General features: G+C 46.3%; 2 protein-coding genes across 2 annotated transcripts in view; one reads left to right on the top strand and one right to left on the bottom strand.

The window, feature by feature from the left end:
- ACAT2 (acetyl-CoA acetyltransferase 2) overlaps nt 1-8474 on the top strand; it is a 249170-nt gene extending 240696 nt beyond the window's left edge. Inside the window, exon 9 of the mRNA XM_078648977.1 lies at nt 5740-8474. Within this exon, the coding sequence (XP_078505103.1) occupies nt 5740-5910 (171 nt within the window). The 3' untranslated portion in view covers nt 5911-8474. The remainder of the gene's footprint in view (nt 1-5739) is intronic.
- TCP1 (t-complex 1) overlaps nt 8468-24764 on the bottom strand; it is a 175772-nt gene continuing 159475 nt past the window's right edge. Inside the window, exon 12 of the mRNA XM_078648976.1 lies at nt 8468-8801. Within this exon, the coding sequence (XP_078505102.1) occupies nt 8588-8801 (214 nt within the window). The 3' untranslated portion in view covers nt 8468-8587. The remainder of the gene's footprint in view (nt 8802-24764) is intronic.

Consider the following 24764-nt stretch of genomic DNA (forward strand, 5'->3'; position numbering starts at 1 on the left):
AAAATAGAAGCCCTCTTCTAAGGTAGGAAAAAACATTAGCTAAATTGACTGCAGTATTTATAGGATAGAATTGAAAACATTGGGCCTCATTTGAGATTGGCAACAGATTTTGCAAAGTAACAACTGGATTGTATTACTTGGGCAAAGGAAAAATGTTACTGTAGTTACGATGAATGTGGTGCCACTTCTCTCATGGGTCTTTTCCAGTCCAGAAAAGAATCAAATGTGTTTGGGCAAATGGTTGGCTCTGAAATTAAGAGGCATTTGGCAAGCCCATATATTTTTTTAAACTCTATCCTGCCTCTCAGTTATTCATTCCGAAAGAGTAGGGTGTTGGGAGACATGGACCAGGCTCTGGAATTAGTTATGTTATGGTATTAATGTCTATTTGTAGACCACACAACTCATCCCGGGAGGGTATCCTGACGTTGATAGCAGGTGTTGCATGGGCAAAGCCTGGGCGGAGGCTTGTAAATTAACCATGTCTTCAGTTTCTTGTGTAATTCAAAAACCGATGAAGCGGCTCGGATGTGCACAGGCAGGTCATTATAAGCTTTGGGAGTGAGATAGGGCAAGGAACAACCACTGAATCTGGTTCTGTGTATGCGAGAGTCCAGCTGAATGCTGAAGTCTTATGGTGTGGAAGTTAATGCAGTGTTTGAGGCATGTAGGGACGATGCGGTGTAAGGCTTTGGATGTGTGCAAAACGAGTTTGAAGAGTATCCGTACGGTCATTATGTGCCCTTTATTACATCAATACTATTTATGCATATACTGTTATTTTAATCTTATGCTTTCTATCCTACGTCATGTGTGTAGTAGTGACCCTGCTTTTCAATGCTCACTAGTCCATGCTGACGGACATCCTCCTACCTATGCTGTGGATATATTTGTTTATATGCCCTCGAATAGAAAGGTCTCTCCTGCAGACTGGCCAACAAACTTTCAATACCCCAGCTCCTAGATATGACCACCAAGAACCCGGAAGGACCAATTGCCAGAAACAACTTTAGAGTAACTTATTAAGTTCGGAAACCCACTGCTGAGTCAATGTCACGCCGCAAAACAGTCATTGAAAGATACAGCCCAAACTCATACTACATTACATTTTCGCTGAATCTCACCAAACATGCAGCAAAAACATTCCAAAAACAAAATCCTCAGAGCTTCTAGAAACTAATAACAGACTTCTTCTAGAGTCCAACAAACACAAGGCATAAAACGCTAAGAATCCTGCCAAATGGAACACTTCCTACACCTTCATGTAACTCACACTAACGTCGTCCCTTATAGATTTAAACTCTCTCTACCCCCATCCCAGAACTTTAGGGTAGAACTGTCCATAACCATTTACAGAAATGGAAAATCCTAATATAAGCCTCTGAACAAAACCCATATATTTTTGATCGCCACTTTACCTACATACCATCCGCCCACCACCGCCCATCCAGACTCGCCCAGAGAACCATCCCCTGCACCACCTCCTCTACTAGCTGAACCTTCTATTACCAGTCCCCTGTTAAGTCTCCACCTGTCCCCCCCCCACTGCGTCTTCGATTCCCAGACACTTCGGTTTTGCTGCCAGAATCACTCTCCCACCCGCTCCATGGTACACCTCACTGCTCAGCATAATGCATCTATTGCACCAGAACCCGCAGTCCTCCAACCACAGCAGGCTGAACACTACCTTAGCCTCCACCCCAGACCCAACCGCCTCTTTTCCAAGCCCTGTAATAGCCTGACTAGAACTCGAAATCAACACTATTCTGAATGAAATTTCATCACTACGTAAGGATGTAAAGATTAGCCACACCCTGCCAAAACCTTGCACATCCATGCTGAGCACGCACCCTGCCACATATATACTGCCCCCCAATCCTTCACCCCCTACACATCACCACCCCAAACCTAGATGAGCCACGTCTGAAATGTCGCAGCATAATCACATGACAACTTGCGGTGGCAGGGTTGGCTAGGAGCATTGAGTCATCCTTGGCATGAGTAGGACCTTGAAAACCCCTGCCCTTTCAGGCTGCCTACCAAACGAACTACCATCCAACCCAGTCTGTCCGGCGATAGATCATCCCCTACACTTTGCTGCATGCTACTGAACTGTCCATCAGCTGTCAAGCATGCCACTGACTGCTGAAAATATCCTTCGAAACAAAATAGACTTGTTTCTAACCGAAACCTGGTAAACGACCACTCATCCCCTTTTATCTATCTTCTCACCCAACCGGGCTTCTCAATCATTTGTTGTGACTGCAAGGATTGCATTGGCTGTGGATTAGCCATCGTACACAATAAAGGTCTGTGCTTAACTTCCTTCCACAACATCAAAACCCTACATTTAAATATTTAGGAGTTCAGCTCTCCTCTAAAGGCCCCAACCCCATCAAATTTCATGTCATCTATCACCCTCCAGGTGAAAAACAACAATTCCTTGGAAGACTTAACAGACCTAATGATGCAAAACTCCCTAAAAGACAGCACTTACATTATCCTAGGAGACCTAAACCTGCCCCAGAATAAAGCAGAAGATCCTACATTGCAAGCCCTATCCACCCTCCTGGAAGCAGATGATCTCACCCAACCATGCAATGAACAAACTCACGATAAGAACCCTACCCATGACGCAATAATCTCTAAACGCAATACTTTTTCATCCCTCTACTATATCCTACCCCACTGACTGGACTGATCACCTAGTTCTTTTTGATCGCAATGCCATCCAACCAAAGGCTTACCCCCCCAAACCACCTGTCCCAAGCACTGGGGCAGGAACATACATCGAATCCCCCTGGCAGAGTTAGGAGTAGTCAGGTCCCAAATTCCTCCTCCACCCGACCTCTCCGGATGACCTCACTGCCCTCTACAACATAAAAATGGCACAACTCCTCGAAACAGTCGCCTCTCTGAAACTCGAGCGTTATCTCTTCCAGATCCTGGTTTAATAAATACCTTAAAGAGAGGCAAGAACTCAAATTGACTGCAACTGGAAAACCTCTTCAGAGAAAGGTTCTCCATCTTCTGAATTCAACTTGACCGGTCTAGGAACAGACCTAAAGACTTTAACATCAAACAGCAAACCTACTCTCTCTCTCCCAATACCCAATTAAGAACTACCAAGCGCTACAAAGAACTTGCAACATTCTTCTCTGAAAAAAGATCATAACATCGAACTCTTGTGCCCCCCCCCCCCACCCCAAAACACAACGAGGGTCCACCGAAGACCCTACCTCCAACTAATGGGCTTCTCCTCAAACTCACCCTCTGAGCAATCCAGAACCTCAACCCCTTCCAACTGAAAAATGATGCAACTTGGACTGGATTAGATTATATCTCTGAAGAATTAGTTATCTAATTACTCGCTTGCATGAAGCAGACATCGCACGTCTCCGCCCCCCTCCTTGCTGCGTTTATCAAAAATCTCCAGTTACTTTCTCTCTCCCATATGAACCAAAACCATTAACTCCTATATTGAGCGGCTCCATGCCAGCCTCTCAAAACTCAGACAACTCATCCTCCTCATCAAAAAAACAGATGCCCACCAGAATGACCTTAACAGTTACAGACCTATACCAAACCTTCCTCTCCTTGCCAAAGCAATTGAAAAAGGTGTACTTGCACAACTCAACAACTACATTGAAAAATACAACCTGCACAACACCTTCCAACCGGAGTTCAGGAAAGACTGCAGTATATGGACTGCAATACTGAACATCACAGGTGACCTACAAAGATCTCTGGATAATGGCCAGGCCTTCCTCCTTGACCGCTCGGCTGCCTTTGATACAGTCATCCATGACATCCTCCTAAACAACTTCTCACAGCGTGTAAGCATAAATGGAACTGTCCTTCAGTGGTTCGCCTCTTTCCTTAACAAACAATCACAGCTAAAAGCAGCACCAGTCTCACAAGGAGTTCCTCAAGGATCAATCCAGTCTCCTGATCTACTCAACCTCTACATGGAACCCCTTGCTATGATTCTGAAACAAGACAGAATTGCCTATCTCTATGCAGATGATAACCAACTCTACACTAAAAGCGGATTTGTGAAAGGCATCCAGCACCTAAACAGCAGTCTCCACGGTTCAATCCTGGCTAACCACCAACCATCTTAAGCTCAACCCAAACAAAACTCCTCCTCAACCAATCGAAAGAAAAGTCCTTTCCTATAGCTAGCTTTCATATAGCTATAGAGAAGAGGTGTGGCGCCGCGGCTAGGGCGACTGACTCTGGAAACTGGGGATCACGGTTCGATCCCCGGCTCCAGCGGCAGGTTAGCCCAGCACCATGTGACTCTGGGCAATAGCTTGCTTAATCTTCCCGACGGCCCCCAGCGCCTAGAGACCCTTACGGGTGATTGTGCGCTTTACAAATGTGGATTATTATTATTATTACTACTACTACTACTACGTCTCGCAACCTTACTGCATTAAACTGCAAACTATCCAACTCTGTCAAATCTCTTAAGATCACACTGGACACAAAACTGAACATGAAAGCACACAAATTCAGCAGCCAAAGGTCCTTCTACACGCTAAAACCCCTTTACAAAAAAAAAAAAAACAGGCTTTATCTCCATTAAAGACTGGTGCAATCCTTTGTCCTCTCCAGGCTGGATTACAGTATACCATAACTGGCCCCCCAAAAACACCTATAGCCCCATTGATCGCATCGGCCAGACTACTGTCAGGGGAGAGTCGCTTTGACCACATCACTACCACTCTCGAAACTCAACCGCCCACCAGTCCAGGCAAGATGTATACTCAAAACTGCCTGCATAAAGCTCTACACTCGCAAACAATCAAAAGCTGGCCAAAAAAGACTAAGCTCAGTCTACTCCTGATTCTGCCCAAATTTAATAAAGAATAAACGTGCACCCGCTCCTTCTCCAGGAATGATTCCCAGAATCTGGAACTCACTGCCTCAGGATTTGTGACACAATCAGTCCATTACTTCAAGAAGAAACTAACTTCTTCTCAAATTCCCAACCCCCGTCCCCCTCCCTCCCCCCCCACGCCATCTGATTAGCAGGATACTCCCACCCTGCATTATCCAAATAAACTGAGCATCTCTACCTACTGCCTCAGGAAAAAATTCACCTATTTCCCCCACCTCCAACACCCTACTGTATTTACCTCAGAACTACATCGGTCACATATCCAGTCTATTGTATACTTGTTGAATATACGGTTGCTATGTATTTGTTTTATCTATTTATGCCATATGCAACTCATCTAACTGCTGCACTTCGCAACACCCTACCATACTACGTCAGAACTTTACTGTCCAAATAACCTACTGCCTATCGTATACTTTTTCTATATACCATTACTATGTATTTGTAGTTACTCCACATACTACTTGAGTAACTGATGTTTGCCAACTCTGTAAATCGTTCTGATACTTGCTTGTCAAGATTGTGCTATACAAAACTCGATAAATTAAACAGTCATTTTCCAACAAGTGACAGGAAAGTCCAGTATGAAAGCACTTAAAAATATTTGATGGGAGGATATCAAGTAAGTACATTTCTATATTCATACCCTATGATGAATGTGAAATGTTGATGGTTTTGCCAAAGGAAAAACAGTTTAAGTACACCCCCACAAGACGTACCTCAAAAACACGAAATAAAACAAACTCTCAAAGTTAACAAATGTTTTGCTTTTGTAAGTACAAAAAGTAAACAATGGTGAAACCTAGTTGATTTTTTAATCTCCTTTTTTCTAGGTCAACAGTCAAGGTGGAGCCATAGCTCTTGGCCACCCCCTCGGAATGTCAGGTTGTCGCATTCTTGTGACTCTTCTGTATGCACTACAGCGAACTGGTGGAAAGCGTGGTGTAGCTGCTCTATGTATCGGTGGTGGAATGGGAATTGCAATGTGTATTGAACGAACATGAAAATCTTTAGCTGCTTTACCAGTTTTACAGCCCTGCAAATGCAGTTTGTAATTTGATTTTTATTTGTTACTATTGCAGTAGATTTCAGTCGCGGTGGATGTAAACACTATGTTGTGGAGAGTTGAATAAGCTGGACTACTGAGGGAGTAGATTCCCTACTAAAGTAGCGAAAACGAAAAAACAAAAAGTTGTCACTATTTATCAAGGCAATTAAATTGCTCACCTTGACCAGGAAACTACACAGGAGCGGACCTCCTATTATTCAAAAGAAAAACGTGTTTTCCAGTGCGTTTTTACCTACTATGTGGCATGCCCCATCATAGAGTACCTAGTACCGACACTTTATACCGGGTGGTCTTGACTCCACTGGGTGGGGGGGGGGGGCGGCATTTGATACAGTCAAGATTTTCTCAAACAGGGGGTCTTTAAGAGATAGAAAAAAAAAAAAAAAAAATCACCAGCTTTGCAAAAGATTGAAAAAAAAATATCGTAGTAGGCAGCCCTGATCTAGTTAAAAACAAGAGACCGGATGTGTGGGAAGGATCAAGGAGCTCCCTGCCCAGTGGTCAACATGTTTCAGCTGGTAATGCCTGCAGGTCATCCAGCTTTCTTCAGGACAGATCAAGTCCCTCAATTATGAGAACGAGGTTAGAAGTAAATTCTGGACAGTATCACAAACTAAGCTTACGCAACTAAAGTATATACTAATATCGCCTTGTGCCAGCCGACTAATTTAGGACTCTTCTGGTATTTTTTTGGTGGGGACCTACTGGCCCCATAGGACATAATCAGAAGGAAACTCCTAGTGTCACATTCGTCATAGGAGCATCCCGGCAAGGCATCTAACTCTGGTCTAATGATACCTACATTTTTTATTTCTCTTCGAGTCCCTATTTGGAAAAGCGTGCAAACTATCACGAGGCGCTCTGTGCCGGAGGTAATCACTTTTGCCTGAATAGCCAGGTGTTCATTTTTTTTCAGAACAGAACTTCCCATGGCTCCACTCTCAGATCCAAGGACATAGAATTCCAGAGTCTGCCAGCAAGGAAACTGAAAGCTGCTTCCTTGATGCATTCTGTGGACTGGGGATCGCAGTCCTAGAGGGCTGGAGATACCTGTTCAGAAGGTAGTTTGATCAGAGGAAAAGGAAGCGTGGGTCTCAGATTCAGAATTTTATGGGAAAAGCAAAGTGCTTTAAAGGATACTCTATGTTTGATAGGGAGCCAGGGAAGTTGAGCAAGTCCTGTGCTTATATTCGGGGTGGGGGGGGCCTGGAACATTTAGTAGCATTTGGGCAGCAGTGTTTTGCACTCTCTGGAGCATTCCCAATCTACCTTTGGCAAACCCTAATTGCAGTAGTCTAAACGGGAAACCGTCAGCACCTGAACTACCGTTTTCTTAGTGGAGTTCGGCAGGAGCCCCAGGATTTTTTGAAGCCTCTTTAGTATCCCCAAAACAAGTGCAAACAGTGGCAGAGATCTGTCTGTCATAGATAGGGTGGAATCAAACATGAAGCCAAGGTTTTTCACCTTGGGTTTGGGGACAGCTGTGGGGCCCAATTCACTAGGTCACCATGCAGACAACCATAGGGAGGGTTATTTCCCCGCCATTAGGACTTCTGTTTTGCCAGCGTTTAATCTCAGGCAGCTGAAATCCATCTATTCAGCCACAGCATTGCAATCGTCTTGCACCATTGTGATATTCAGCTGAGTATCATCAGCATAGGACACAGATACAAGTTAAACAGGGTCAGGCTCAGTGCAGAGACCTGCGGCACTCCCTGCTGCAAGGAGCGGACTTCAGAGGCGCAAGACTTCTGGATCACCTGAAAGGCATTGTTAAGCAGAAAATAAGCTTACCTTTCAAGGGCTCGTCCCCCTACAACCTGCTTCCACAGCCGCACAAGTAGGAGGCCATGTTGTCAAAAGCCGCACTTAAGTCTAGCATTACTAAGGCAGCAGTTTTGCTTTCATCCGCAGAGAACCTTGAAGCCTCCGAGGGTAATAAAAGGATGGATTCCATGCTATAATGTGGTTTGAAGCCTGATTGAGTCTTGTGTAGGAGCTCTTTCTAGTCTATAAAACGCATTTGTTGATTTACGGGTTTTACTATGACTTAAGCAAAACGTAGTATAGATATTGGTCTGAAATGTATGTGCTTTGTGGGCCTGAGTCCACAACTTTTTTTTTTTTAAACAGGAGGTTTTTTTCTCTTATGTTGAATAATGGGAGGTCCATCGCCCCTTTGGTTTCCTGGTCAAGGTGATTCACTTACCTTGATAAAGAAATAGTGAGATACCTCCTTTTGGTTTCTTGATAGTTCTTTATGGGGGATTGAGCTATTTCCTATCCTATACATTCCAACACAAGAAAGTTACTTGATTGTGCTGCAATAAACTTATTTTGCAAAGTGTATGTTTAGTCTCGTAAGTGATCAAGCTACATAACAAGTCTGATTGTTCAAGTCTTAGTAGATCGCAGCTGACTAAAACTTGGGTTTCTCTACAATTTTGAAGTTAACTCACTGAACATAATGACATAATAAAAACATAACACCATTTTAAATATTTGTTTTTTATTTTTGAGCTTGCAGTTTGTACAGTAGTTGCAGATTAAGTGCAAGACAATGAGACTAACGCTTTAGTATAAATTAATAGTACAAAATACATTGGATGAATTCAGTTTTCAAGTGAACCGGACTGAACTGCTTCTTGGTAAGATTTTCCTTTGTCATTACTTTCTGGGAATAATTTAATTAGGTCATCAATTCGTAGAATAGTAATTGCTGCCTCTGTTGCGAACTTCAAACTCTTGGTTTTTACCATTGTAGGCTCAAAAACACCGGCTTGTTTATTATCCCTCGCTTTTCCATTAACCAAATCGAGACCAATCCTGCAGATGAAGAATGAAATAAAGTGTCAATATTTTATGTTGCATTCATTTTGAGATGAGTAAAATCTCCCACTACCCCTTATCTACCCAGCTGGTCACTGTTGTAGCAATTGAGTTTTAGGTCAGAGGATGCACGTTGGCTGTTTAATTAAAAATGGGCTGCGTATGGGAACATGGCATACCACTCCACTAAGCTATTGTGCTGGTGTAATTACATATTCTTGCCACTTTTTCACAGATTTTAAACCTTGCCGATAACCATTATGATCTGTAGCACACACGCATGAATGACAGCCAATACGGCCTTCAATCCTTCCAAAGTCGGTAAATTGAGAGTTATAACAAAACTCACTATGTAAAACAAGTTCACTGGTCGGGTGTTTACGCACCTCCATCACTTAACTTTATTTCATCAAAAACATAAATCTGCATTCAGTTGTTTTAGAAGGTGCACCCATTCAAGCTTTTTTTTCTGGCACATTCATGGTACTGCACTGATGTAAACCCTGCACCACTATCTTACTGCGCGCTAAATATATAATGAAACATGGAGATCTTTTCATTACTACACATTTGCTCAATATTTTACTGCATTTCTCAAATAGACATTCAATAATCCCGGAACGCTACCTTAAGGAAAGAAAAGTTGATCGTGCCTGGCAATAAAATGCGAGTGATTTACTAGGGAATGTAGATTGCACATAATGCAATATCAGAATAGATCACTCGTGGTTTCTGCTACACTGTTAGCTTAATCAGATATAAAACGTATGGAAAGAGAAACTATACATTTTTATTTCTGTATATTCTAGAACCCACTGGTGAAAGCCAGTTCTCCCTTGCCTTGACGGACTGGGAGAATGCACTGAAACTGACAAAACTACATTACACTTTCTCTGGCAAGGAATGGTTGAAGACCACCCCACACTAAGGGCAGGCGGTGGGAAGCAGGCCCTGGGTGGAATTGAGTGTAGGAGAGTGGGGTCTGCAATCCCATGGCCACCCCAGATTTTTGCTTCACGGATTTACGACTTTCCCTGGGTGTGGGCCTGCTAATCAGACCCACAGCCTAGCTGTTCTCTCTCTAAAAATACAACCATGTACCCTAGGTGCATTTACCAATTGGTACTGGGCCACCTTATCAGTCCCTGTACAGTATACCTTAGGTATCCAGGGCATAATGTGTGCCCAGGGCCTACCAGGGGCTGAAGCATGCATTATGCCACCCCTGGCTGGCCATCTAAACAGACACAACTGGCTGCACGACAGCTGGGGCAAGGTGGTGTAATCACCCTTTGCTTTAGATATAGTCCCCTATATCTAAACCTAAAATGGACACATATATTCCTATCAGTCACTCCTAGAGAAGGCCTTATCAATCCTGAAGGCAGAGTGCTTGGAATTATGTGAGATGGTGCTCTGGCATGAGCGGAGCCCGTTTGCACCTTGCGGAACCAAGTCCTAATAGCTGTTCCATGATAACGCTATACCATATACTCTTAAGTGCATTATCAACCTCGCGGTTAAATGCTAACTCTGGTATAACATTATCAAAACATGTCGAGTAAGGTGTCATACGAATTGGAATACTGCCCCCTCGCCAATTCTGGCGACGGGGGTAGCATTCCACCCTTCTAGAGGGACACGACATGTATGTAACTGTGAACCCTGGTTAAAGTTAACTCGAGCCTCAGCATCACAAGATGGATGCTGCCACCACGGACACAAGTCTGACCTCCTGCTGCTGGGAGTCCTTCCAGCGAGGGAGGCTCAGACAAAGGGTTTCCTGCCTTTGGAGGTGCTAGCACCACCCCAGACAGGTGTTTGTGTATTAGGTAGGCCAAGGCTGAAAGGAATGAGACATGCCTGGGGCACACAAGGTGCCCTGTGCATACACCGGTTCCAACCAGTTGCTGGGTCACTCCAGCCCCAGCTATGGCGGGAAACCGGACAAAGGATAGGGGGTGTAACCACCCCCCTTCCTGGTCCCACCCAGGGGAGGGACCTAGTCGTAGTGCAGCCCCCTTTAGCTGAATAAAGGTAGGAGCTGGTCCCATTCCCAGTTAGATTAATCTTGACAACTTCCACGAAGAAACTCTTGACCTTCGACCTCCTGAACATCAGAAGACTGAAGAATCTCCCCTATGGTCAGGGAGTGACCATCCTGCTTCGCAGGCACCATCAAGCTCCTGTGCGGTTTGCTGCAAGTCCTTCCTTCCCGGAATCAGACGACCCAGCTCAACGAGACCCGGACCTCCAGACCCCTCTGACCTCTACCCACATCCACAGCACAGCTGGGACCCGTGGGTGCGACGAGCAACGTGGAGACGGCCATTTTGAAGAAACCTGCACAGTGCTTCCAGCACGACCACCGAGGGACCCTCGAGTAAGTGCATCGGGGACTGAGAAGCCCCACACCGACAGCACCTGCATCAAAGACCAGCCCCCCAGCCTCCACGAGATCTGCGTGGGGCTTTTTTGCCTGGTTGCTGCCTTTCCTGTTGTCTGGTCACTTGCCGGCTGGCTCATGACCTCTGAGACGACGACCCGAAGATTTCAACACTGCTAGTCTGGTCCCCCAGACTGGCCCTTGCTTCCTTGTGAAAGAGAAGCACCCCGGACCCTCCTGGTCGCCAAAGACGCCATCTTTGTTCCACCGCGTGGCTTGCACTAGCCAAGGCCTGTTGACCCGATCGACGATCCAACACCGCCATCAGCAGCAGACTACGTGGGACAGCTCGTACCTCCAGCCTGGTCGTAAAGAACAGCTCCTGGTCCGCGCAGCTACAGAGAGAAGCGACCCTTCCTTCACCTGAACGCGGTGACAGCATCTGGTTCCCTCCTGGTTCCAGCACCGTCACTGGCTAGTGACCAAGACTCTGTCCCCTTCCCTTTCAGGACTTCCTTCCTAGTTCCATCCTTGGAACCACCGGACTCCTCCATCTGGCTGGCTGCCAGCACCTCCTTGTTTCAGGCATCACCGGGATCAACGCAGCGAACCCGACACCACTTCAGCCCTATGCACCCGCAGCCTGTGGGTTAGGTAACTAAAGCTTCTAGGTGCTGAAGTCAGTGTTCACTAGCCTAGTGTCCAGGTCCACTGTTTTCCCTCCATCCAGCCGGGTTCGTCCGGAATCCGTAACTTTGTAAACTGTAGTATCCATAGACGTTGGTACGCATCCCGCGTGAGAGTTTCCACTCTGCACGTGAGTCCCGTGGGCCTCCTGCTCCTTACTTACCTAGTTCGTAGCGTAGTCCGAGCGATCCTCCAGCCTCTGGATCTCCTTACAGTACTTTCCTTCCTCGCATTCCATTGTTCTTAGTATATGGTTTGTCGTGCCCCTAAGGCACACGTGTAAATATTGTGCTAACTCGTATTTCTTTCATAGTATTGTCATGTGCTTATGAGTTCAGAGGTGTTAATAAATATATTGTTTATTTTCCTAATAACCTGTGTGGTGTCCTTTCATCTGGTATTCAAGGGGTTATATTGTGGTAAAACAGCTGGCTTCACATGCCAAAAGAGTTTAGCCTAAGACTGCTTAGTCCATGCTACCATTAGGATAGCTGGTCTATAAGGTTGACTTACAACCAATCACCATAAGGGTTGTTTGGACTGATACAAGGTGATCACTAGAACTAGTGAGCATCATATATCAGGCCAACTTCTCACATGGAGTTTCTAAATTTCAACTCGGTAAGAACTAAAGACTAGCCAAACGACTTTGTGAATTCTGGTCCTGCCTCCAAAGGCATTTTTTTTTAAGTAAAGGTAAAGATTCCTGCAGAGCTTTATATTAGAAAAAAGTGACATGCCTCTTATGGAAAACCAAAGAAATCTTTTGCAAAGGCAAGCTTTCACACTGCGAACTATTGATTTCTAAAATTGCAAGACAAAACTTTGAAGTCTATTCACATTTTACCAAACACTAGTCACTGGACTGTGATGGAAATAAACGTGGGAAAGAATTCCTTACATACTGTATTTCATTTCTGCTTTCTGGTGATTCACCCAGTACATTATTCTAACACTTAACTAGGGATGGGCTTGTGACTGGTGGAGAAGGAAACAAATGTATCCTAAGATTTATATAGGAAAAGCTTTAAATTGCCGCTTCAGTTAAGGTCTGGATGCAGACACCAAACTTGACGAACGTGGTGATTAGAGCATGAGAAAGGAAAAAAGCACTAATGAAGACAATCGTTTTGAAATGAAGAATTAGAGCTGTAATACAGGCTAATAATAAAGGCATAAACAGCAGCAACTATTTCAGTAATTTTGACTACAAGTAGAAAAGAATGATTGGGATTCAAGAATGCATGTGGAATAATTAATTTCAAAACACTAAAAACATTCTAACCTCAGTAGAGAAATATACAATCCAAATCCCAATAAGTTATGGCCACGATTAGCGTTTATTAAAAGGCACAACTTGTAGTGTCAGATGCAAGAGATTAATAAGGAAACATGAAAATGTAAAGTCCTGAACTGGTTAGATTTTAAGAACTAGAATTTATCAGAATCAAAGATTTGCTTGAGTGCCTCAATTTTATTTACTTATCCTTAGCCCCTTCGCTGCTTGACGGCCAATGGCAGAGGCGCGCCCTACCTCCGTAGTGCTGCGCACGTCCGTTGGCCAACACGGCCCCGCCCACTGCGCTAAACCGCCGCGGCACAGTTAGGCAGTTAGATAACTGCACCATAAGTGTGAAAGGTGTTATCAGAAGCACCCCCGTAGCTGGAGCACATGTACTTAGTAATGGGCCAGCTTTAAACCTAGTGTATGGAAGCAGAGCAGACAGTCAAACTCCTAACTCGACTGTTTAAGAAAGAAATCTCACTTATTCCCACACATCAAGACAACGAAGGTTGAAAGGGCCACAATCCCTCTAACCACAGTAACTTCATTGTTATTTTGGCTCAGATTATAAAGGAATGTGGTTCAGTCCCCACTGTCGGATAATAGAACAATTTATTATGCTGTACAAAGCCATTTTGAGGTAAGGTGAGGTTTGCGCTAGGTCATCTTAACTGTTGAAAATGAATTTAGCCATTTAACCCTGGAGTAATTTACAACTCACATTTCATCAATATTACTAAACTAAATAGAATGCATAGTTTTTGCACTAGATTTAGTGACGTGCTCAATAAGTACCCATATAAAGTATTTCAATGTCTATTGTGGTAAACGTCTTATCAGTCATGATTTAAATTTTAACACAAAATTGTCCCAAGTGGAAATTGTAACTAGCGTAATATGGCCGGTGTAAATCAAATTACTGAGGAACGGAAATCTAGAAACCTGGTCCAGGCTGTGCCAGTATGATGCTGCTACAATAGCAGCAACAAGTTAGTTTAACTAAGACTTTAAATAGGATAAATTGGGTGATATGATAATGTGATAATGACCTTTACAAGCATGTGGTGGTACAACATGGAAAGAAAGGAAAGGTTACAAGCCTGCCGTCCTAGTTCTGCATCATAGGTATCTTCATTGAGGTCATCAACATTGACTAATTACCCGGGCAACAAGCAAGGAATTATTCAAGGTTTATAATAATCAACTGTCGTTATAATTATCAACGAAGATCCTACAATGCAGAACATTCTGTTCGAGGCATAGGAGCTGTAGATCGCATACTTTTGCATAGATCGCCATCTGGTGTTGGGCTCAGATGTTTGCACTGTTATTGTAAAAGTCTTTGTAGTCACAAGATAGGCGACTCGTCCTTTGGTAAGCAGTGCGCATGAGCATCGACTCCATCTCCAGATTATTTTATCCTGCACTCACAGGGATCACAATGTACTCACACTGATCACTATGCACTCAACCCACCCTCTCACCCTGTACTCAGTGACCACACTGAACTTACACCGTTCTCCCTCCACTTACCCTGCGGTCACATGAGCACACCGCACACACTGCACTCACAGTGATTACTCTGCACTCACAATACTCTTGTGCTGTTTACACTGTACCTCACCCTGCAGTCACACAAGTTCACCCTGTACTTCACCCTGCAGTCACAAGAGCACACTACTCACCCAGCTCATGCAACTCTTCACTCACCTGTCCCTCATGTGCGATCAGTGTTCGGGCCAGCCCTGGCTGGGAATCTTAGTCGTCCCCCCCCCTCTTCCCCCGCCCCCCCCTCCCCCCGAAGTTCTGTCTAGTTGCACCCCATGTTGCTTCCCACGTCGGAAGTACGTTTCACTGCAAGGAGTTTACAACAGTTACATTCTTCCTGAAGATTCCATTCTCTGGCAGGTAAGAATGAAGAGCTTGTTGAATTATTTTTTTAAAGCCTCGTTCCTTTCCCCTTCGTCCCAATACTAGTGGGAACGTTGGATATTTCAAGGAGGAGTGGATTTGGCATTAATGCCATAGGTGCTGCCTTTTGTTCTGGGGACCCAGGTTCGAGTCATGGGTTCGGCTCAACATCGTGTGATCCTGGGTAAAAGCACTTAATTTACCAGTGACTTACGAAAAATGAATTTGACCTGGATTAAAGTCGCTGGTGCTTGTTTAACATGTTCCAATCCCTAGAGCTGAGTCCACAAGTCAAATATAACTAATATTGTGAAGTGTGCCTACCATCTGTCCTTGCTTCTTTCGTAGACTAAATTTAAACAGACCCCCCAGATTATAGCGGCATAGAGTTGGAAATTTAGCGGCATAAAAATGGAGATTTAGCGGCATTATTGCGGCACTTCATTTTACTTGTAATCATTCTTTTTCAGCCTTAAATCAATGGAAACTAATGTAACAGAGTATTCCACTTTGAAATAGGCATGTTTAAAGTGCCTGCAACTCTACAGAAGCAGAACTCTAAATCTAACCTCGTGAGCAGGGACCCTATTTCTTCATGGAATGTTTTAGCGTCATTCTCCCATGTGCATAATGGAAATGAATAGCATAGGCGGGAGACAAGCTTAGGGTGGCACATTATGCTAGCACACAATATTCACCTTGGTGGTTTGGGGAGCTGGAAATCAGCCAAATTCACATTAAATTTGGTAGCAGACCAGTGAAGCAGCCAGACCTTTAAATTCTTCTGCACGATTAGACTTTTTTTTTTTTTTTTGTTAAAAAACCTTTATTGGAGTAAGCATAGAAAAGTACAAGAATGGGCCCACAACCTCACGGGCTGGCCGCTAATAACAAGGCACAATGCATGAAATAAAAATGTACACTCGTGGTTAGGCACAGCTCGAGTACAAAGCATTACTCTACCGCTATCACAGAACAATTTGTATTTTTATTTTTTACAAAAAGAAAAACAAACACTAAAAGGCGAATGCACGAGAATTAAGGTCAGCCCAAAGAACGGAGGGGACGGTCCACGATCAGGAGAACACACCCAGAGCCCGGAGGCTCCAATCAAGTCGGGAGGGGGGGGGGGGGGAGCAGCGGGGAGAACCGGAAATATAAAAAACCTTATGGAAAGGTTCCGGGAACGCTAGTCTAGGGAGAAAGGACAATCTCAGCAGTGTCTACAAGGGAAGGGGTGCAAATATCCCCACGATAATCATTCCACTGGCCCCAAACCTTCGTCCACGCCCTGGGTCTGCCCCTGGCCACATAAACCGTCTTTTCACGAAACATGGACCAGTCCATGTTGTCTTCCCACTTCGAGACCTCAGGGGGCCTGGAAGCGCCCCAGAGTTGCGCGACATCCCGCTTCGCAATCATGTAACCAAGGGTAGCCCATCTGGTCTGGGCCACAGAGTAGTCAGTGGGCTCCCACACATTCAACAGACATCGTCGAGGCTCCGGCCGCAGGGCCACAGCCGTCACAGCAGTCATAACCTCAAGCACTGCAGTCCAATAAGCAGCTACAACCGGGCACTCCCAAAGGATATGTAAAAAGGTCGCACTCAAACCACATCCACGCTTACATAGCCCATCCGAAGAAAAGCCCATCGTAACCAGACGCGGACCAGTGACAGACTCTATGAAGAATCTTAAGTTGAACCAAACGGAGACGGGCAGGAATGGCCACCTCCTTGGGAGAAGAGAGTGCCGACTGCCAATCCTCGTCGTCCAGTTCCAACCCATCGCCAACCCAAGCCTCCCGAAGTCGGACCAGTAAGTCCGCCCGATTATTAATCAATTTCTTGTAAATCAGAGAAATAGTGCTATCGGGAAGATGCCCATCAAGGACACGGTCCTCGAGGGGGGAAGATTCAGGCAGGGCCTCATCAGGAACCAAGACTGAGGCGAGGGCGTGCCGGACCTGCAGGTAGCGAAAAAATTCCCTACCGCTCAAACCATATTCCGCCTGGAGGGCCTGGAACGACTTCACACAACCGTTCGAGTACACGTCACCCACCTTACAAATCCCAATCACATCCCAGCGGTCGAAACCCTTGGTAGACCAGAGTCCGCCCAAACGTTCCGAGGCATAAAGCGGCGTCGCCAAAGTCAATCGATCCTCCCACCCCAAACTCACAGTCGCAGCTCGCCATACAGTTACTGCAATCTTGGATGGGCCCACAAGATGGCGCCCGGCCGATCGGGAATAAAGCGCTCTAGTAAAGTCCCCACCCGGAAGCTGGAGTCTATCCATCTCGAATGCAGGATTACGACCCGGGGAAAACATCACGTGATTAATGGCAGACAACTGGGAAGCCCAGTAATATCGCTTGATATCGGGGAGCGCCATGCCCCCGTCATACCAGGGGATGGTGAGTTTTGCGAGGGCGATACGCGGTCGCCCATCCCATATCAATTGCCGTTGAAGACTCTCAATCTCTTGGAAATAGGTCTTAGGAATAGCGTCATAGGAGTTGTGAAGCGCGTAAAGGAAGCGCGGCAAGGACATCATTTTAAACAGGGCCGCCCTGCCCAGAGGAGACAAAGGAAGCTTGCGCCAACGGGCCACATCCAAGCGCAGTCTAAGCAACGGTGGGAGGAGATTACGCTCAAAGCGGAGCGTCGGGTCCAACGTAATAAAAATCCCTAAATACTTAAAACCCGATTGGACCACCTGGATAGGAAGTCTGCTCGGCAAGGGGGGCAAAACCCCCGAAAGAACATATACGCAGGACTTGGTCCAGTTAATAACGAGGCCCGAGTTGGCTCCAAAAGAAGCAAGAACGTCAAACAGAACAGACAGATTTACGCGGGGAAGTGAGATATAAAAGGATATCGTCCGCGTAAAGCGAAACGCGGTCCTCAAAGTCCGGAGACCAGCGAATCCCCTTGAGAGACGGTTCCCACCGAAGCCAGGCAGCCAATGGTTCCAAGGCGAGAGCAAACAGTAGCGGAGACAAGGGGCATCCCTGATGGGTACCCCTGCCAAGGGCGAAAGGAGCCGAGACCCTACCATTAACCACTACTTGCGCCAGAGGTGCCGTGTACAGTAACTGGACCCAACCAATAAACTCAGGTCCAAAACCAAATTTCTCAAGAGCCGCCCAGAGATAAGGCCACTCCACCGTGTCGAAGGCCATGGATGCATCCAACGATGCCAAAATGGCCGGCTCCGTCAGAAGCCCCGCCCTCGCAATCGCGCCGTGAAGACGACGTAGGTTCAGAGCCGTGTTGCGATGTGGGATAAATCCAGATTGATCCGGATGGACCAAGTCACTAATGACCGTCAAGAGACGGGATGCCAGGAGTTTCGCCAGTACCTTGGGTTCAACATTTAGTAGGGCTATGGGCCTATAGGAGGAACAAAGATCACGTGGTTTACCCTCCTTGGGGATGACAACTATCGTGGCCAGTCTCTGATCATAAGGGAGAATACCCCGTTCCCGGGACTCCAGAAACATGGCGCGGAGATACGGAGCCACCCTATCGGGACGCAACTTGTACAATTCAATTGGCAACCCGTTCGGGCCCAATGCTTTGCCCGAACGGAGGGAACGGATAGCAGTAGCTATCTCATCAACCGTAAAGGGGGAGTCCAACGCCACACGGTCTAAATCAGAAACAATGGGCAGGGCTATATCACGCAACAGAAGGCGAGAGTCAACCACATCCCTCACAGACACAGGGGTATACACCACACGGAAGTACTCGGCAAACCGGTCAACTATCCCAATCGGGTCCGTTACACTCACACCACATGCAGACTGAATCACGGGTACCACACGATTAGCTCTCTCCTTATCCAGCCACGCCAGCAATTTACCCGCTTTGTCACCCACATCATACAGACGTCCCTGTTGCTCCCGAAACATCACTTTGGCGGCATCCGTGACCAAGGACTTAAGCAAATTGTTTCAGACCCAGGGCATGGAGTTTCTCAGGCGTGATACCAGATTCCAAACCCTCCTCCAATACAGAAATCTCCCCCTCAAGATCAACCACCTCTCTATTCCTCTCTCTCTTAGCCTCAACAATAAGGGAGAGGGCTTGCCCACGAATCACGGTCTTAAAGGCCTCCCACAGGGACACAGCAGATGAAACCGACCCCTCGTTATCCAGAAAATACGAGTCCAAGGACTTAAGCAAAAGGGTGCGGGTCTCAGGGGAGGTGAGGTACCACGGATTAATAGGAGCCACCCTGCCCACTGCCTCCACCCCAACCTCAAAACGAAGCCAGAGCGGAGAGTGGTCAGAGATACCCCTGGGCATGTGCACAATCTCACGCACCGCCGGGGACTGAGCCGCAGGCATCAGGAAATAATCCAGCCGAGACAGACTCCCATGGGCACCAGAGTGAAAGGTGTACTGAAGCTGCGTAGGATGCAAAAGCCTCCAGCAATCCACCAGGCCGAAGGTATCCAAAAAGCCACCCAACCACTGCTGAGCCGCCGGGGTATCCCTAGGGGGGTGGCAATCATGGAGGCCAGAGACTACCGAATTAAAATCACCAGCCAGAAAGAGAGTACTATCAGGAAGGTCCAACAAGACACGGCCCAAATCTGAAAAGGTAGAAGTCTGCAAGCCGGGGGGCACATAAACAGTTAATAAGGAGAGGGCACGGCCTTCATATCGACCCACAAGGACAGCAAACCGCCCCCGGTCATCCTGAATAACATCATCAATAGGCAGGGGGAGAGAAGCCCGAATAAGGATACCCACACCCCTGGAACCCGAGGTAAACCCCGAATGTGCTACGAGGCGATAGCCCCACCTATTCATTGCATGACAAACATTGCCTATCAAATGAGTCTCCTGCAGGAAGACAATGTCAGGGGATAAACATTGTATACATTTCAACACCACACTTCGTTTGATACGATCACCCAGACCGTTAACGTTCCACGAAACAAATCGCAACCCGCTACCCCCATCCCACCCGACAAAGCCCAAACCCCCCATCAATGAGCATGACCACAAAAAGCAATTCAAATACAGAATAAAGTCGCCTTGAACACAGAACACATAAACAACGAACTTCCCAACCACCCACCCCCCCAATAACAAGAAAACACCCCCCACCCTGCACCCCTGCAAAAAGCTAAAAAACCACCCCAACCTGCAGTGTGCCTGTCGCCCAAGAACCCCTATTCTACACAAAGACCCCGGAGGAGGAAAGGCTCCGTCCCACCCGCCCCCCGATCAAACCAATAGCGAGAAGAAAACCATACATCAAAACACAAATGAGGTAGAGGAACATAGGCTTACATCCCTGGACCAGTTATACAAAACAAGGCATCAGTCAAAGACGAAACGTTCAACTCTCTACACCACCTTCAGCACCGCCCGGGTGGGCTTCGGACTCAGTCTCAGGGGGACGATTAGGCAGGGAGTCCAGCCAGTCATTCGCAGCATCTGGCCGATCAAAGAAGAAAGTTCGATCATTATACTCCACCCGCAGCCTGGTCGGAAAGAGCATTGCGTAACGCATCCCCAAGTCCCTAAGACGTTTCTTGGCACCACGAAATCCCATACGCTGCTTCTGGACCTGTTGGGAAAAGTCCGGATAAAAGTTCACCGTGGCATTTTCAAAGGCTACCGGGCCCTTCACCCGCGAGGCCTGCAGGATAGCGTCCCGATCTCTGTAGTGGAAAAGCTTTGCAACAATAGGTCTCGGCGGGGCGCCTGGCTTGCCCTGGCCCCCCGGGACACGATGTGCGCGCTCCACCGCGAAAAATTTACTAAGGCCAGACGGAGAAAGGTGGTTCTGGATAAGGTCTTCAACCAGGAGATCAACCGAGTGGGGTTCTGGGTTCTCCGGCACACCAACCACACGAACATTACAGCGACGTGCCCTGTTCTCAAAATCCTCCAAGCGCCGGGTCATGAAATCGTTCACCCTACGGAGATTGCCAATCTCCGTCTGAATATCAGAGACGTCCGTCGTGAGGCTGGAAGTTTTGATATCCAACGACTTCACCTTTTCATTCGTCTTGGAGAGATCGGCTCGAATCAAATTCACCTCAATTGCCACAGTGTCAAGTTTGTGGGCCAAAGTTTCGTACTGTTGGCCTATGGATTCCCTCATGCCAGAAATGGCGCCCATGATGTCCTGCAAGGAGGGTTCCGTCGACGCATCCAGTACTTGGTCCGACGCAGTGGGACCGGGCAGGGCAGCTCCGGGGGACCCCTTAGAGTGGGTATAACGATCCATAACATTAGATTGAACCGGACCCCCGCGCAGAGATGTCTTCGTCTTGCGCGTCTCTCGGTCCCCTCTGCCCGCCATTTTGAAGATGCGTCACGAGTAATGTCACCAGGGTCGACGGACCGGGCACCAGAAATGGAGGCCCCGGGACCAAAGGACTACAAGAGGATAGAGGCAGCCCACTCCAGGAACAGAGCAGCCAAGGGCCAGACAACCTACGTGTGTCCCGGCCGCAGCTCTGGCCCGACACTCTCACCAATGTCCCAGTCCGAGGCAGAAACGAAACCGAAACTTAAGAGGGGGACTCACAAGACCAATCCCCCTGCCGTTGTTGTTCAACTCCAAGACGGCCACCGAACCTCACCCAGTCCCGGGCGCACTTAGAGGGCGGAGCCCAAAAGTTCAATTGAACATAATTCAGGCACCCGATGTCCAAATCAGTTTCTGAAAGGTCCAGGTAGATCAGCCCAACGTCCTCTATATGAATCCTCGCAAAAATCAGGATTAAAGCAGGATATTAAGCCGGGAGCGGCGGGGGTCCGGAGAGCGCTGGGCTCACGCGGCCATCTCGGATGCCCGCCAAGCTCCTCCACGATTAGACTTTTTTGGGCGGCTCCTTGCATGTTGACACACATGCCTGAGGCATGTGAGCAATATCTGGTTTGAGGAATCTGATACTAGTTTGTCCAGGCTGACTGAGACACAGCAGGCCCTGTACAGAATGTGCAGGCCCTGTGAAGAAAAATGTATTTTATTTTTGGCATATAGAAACAGATAGCTAGACAGAAGCTGAAATACCATCACAATCAATTAAAATTCACTCAGCTAATATAAAATGATTTAAAAAATAACTAAGTTTAAAACATACATGGGCAGTCTCTATAGTGTACAAAATCTAAAATGATTGGGCCGCAAAACTACAGTTCCTCAATAACAAAAGACGTGGCAATCACATTCCAGTTTCTCTTATTGCAAGACATAATCAGTTCAGTTTCTGGAACGAAGCAAATCAATACACCAAAAGCCCTCTGCCCTTTTGAAATGTTCTGTCTATTCAGATGCTCACATCAGGCTGTGAAGTGTCTCTAATGTATGTAGAGGAGGTGTGATAGCCAGCGTCCCACCCGCCTGCTCCTCATCTGCCAGCACCCTGCCACCAGTGCCCTCTCTGCCCACACCTCACAATGACACTTTTGTTTAGTGCTTTAAAAAGTAGCTTTTGTGTCAAAATTAGTAGAGATGCGTTGGCATCTCTCAAATGGGAATCAAAGCACGAGATCTGAAAATACGTTTGGCAAAGGAGCGTGCAGCCAGAACAGCAGCCGGGAGTCAAACAGTAAGAGCAGAGTTATCAGGACCCCAACCACAGAAATAACGGTATACATATTCCCATCTATTATTTCCATATTGCGCTATTTATGGCACCACTGCTGTTTCTAAGCGCTGTAAATAACAGGATTTACTCTTACCCAAACTCATGGTACTCCACTTTACCAAACCCAGGTGGATGGAAACTCGTTACTTACAGATCACAGCAGATACCACCGAGAAGCATTAATTCATTCAACCAGCCTGGGGGGACGAGGTGAACGAATTCCAGCGACGGTATCACTCTGGTGCAAGGTGAGTGATGTATGGGAATTATTCTTTAAAAAAGTGTTCATGCATGGAACTGACTCTAGAAGCAGGGGTTGCTGGGCCCAAATTCGTAATATAATTTGCATACAATTCAGATGCTAGACGGGGTCCGTTCCTCTGTCATTACTCAGGATAAATGTATGCAGGTTTTGAGACACAGTCTTCAAAGGAATGTAGTGTTGCCATATACAAGAATCGCAGGACTAAAACAAGAACCTGTCCCAAGAAAGGAAGGAAATGGAACAGGACCGTTACGCAGAAGTGATACGTGCATGTGCATCGTAAAAAGAAAAAAAGAAAGCCTATTAAAATCTAACAGGGAACGAGAAGCAAAAGCTCTAAGCAAACACGCCTGAAGGTATGAATATCTACTCGTAAGAAGCATAGGGATAATCATCACCAGCAAGCTAACAAAGCATGTAGAGCCGGCTGGAGACGAGTCAGCAGTTCTACCTAGTGCCTTGAGGCAGAGAATACAGAGAAGCCTACACCAAGCTATGTTACGGCTGCACGTAGTGACGTGTGCAACCAATAGTAGCCAGAAGTTTTTCCCCTCTCCTGGGAGACCTTTTTTTAGCGGCCAAAATAGCAAATTTCGCGGCTATCGCGGTAATCAACTGATTTCACGATTTTTTTCATGAATCACGAAATGCTGGAGGGTCTGTTTAAATGTTTTCTTGTGCAGCTATTTCTGAAGCTTTGGAAGACGATCATCTTTATAAGCCAACTATGCTAACAAATGGACTCTAATGCTGCTAGAGAATAAATATGTATATATCCTCTTGAATCACTTCCATCACAGGTGTATGATGTAAATGTCCCCTAGGCCTTCTTGGAAAACGGTGGCTGGCCTCCTACCGACATGGCAGCACCTGGCCATACTCCACATAATCATGGATTTTTTAATTGTGTCAGAAAGCATGTTTTGTGGAACTTTTTTCTGATATCTTGTTTAGGGGCAAGGGTGTGTCACAACAGTCGGAGCTAATGAATGTAGAGCTGGGAAACCAGGTTCAATTCTTGATGTCCGCTCAACATCCTGCGATTCTGGGCAAATCACTTAATTTCCCTGTGCTTACAAAAAATGAATGTGTGCTTGTGTAATGTAAAAGATGCTCCTGTAAAGCGCTCCAATACCTTTAGGTCATGTTCCCCCTATATAAAACTACAAAACATATTGCAAAATGTGAGCACTCCCGTTTCCAGGCACTGCTCAAGACTGGAAGTGGAGCACAAGCTAAGGATGGCAGTAGCAAGAATCCATCCACACATTGTCTGTGGAGAAAAACAAGCACTCCAACACCTGTGTGAGTCTTTTTGCTAATCTATCCTACATCTTGTGTTTGAGAAAAATAAAGCACCAATGTAATTTTCTGTGCTAATTTTTTTCCTTGGAGACTATTTGAACTTTAGAATAAGCATATGCACTACAGAAACATCAGTTTACTAAACACTTTAATATTATTTGCCCTATGCACCTGGGCTCTGCAGTACCAGCTTCCAGAACTTTTTTGTCAGGTGGTAGGGGGGGGGAGGGGGGGGGGGGCTAGGGTGGGCTCGACATGTAAAAAGGTTTAGATGGGGGGGGGGGATGGGTGGCTCGGCCGACTAAAGTTTGAAGACCTTTGCCCTAGACTATATGCTCCAGATGACAACGTACGGTTTGAGCAACTAATAAATAGCGTTGCACAATACCATGCGATTCAACTCCACTCACTCTGGAGGAAGATTTTTTATTCTTGCAGCCTCAACAAATACTCTCCCTATGCTGAAAGGGATGATTAAACATGCCCGTAAGGTTTT

Source organism: Lissotriton helveticus, chromosome 6 (assembly GCF_964261635.1).
Source record: "Lissotriton helveticus chromosome 6, aLisHel1.1, whole genome shotgun sequence".
NCBI classification, from domain to species: domain Eukaryota; kingdom Metazoa; phylum Chordata; class Amphibia; order Caudata; family Salamandridae; genus Lissotriton; species Lissotriton helveticus.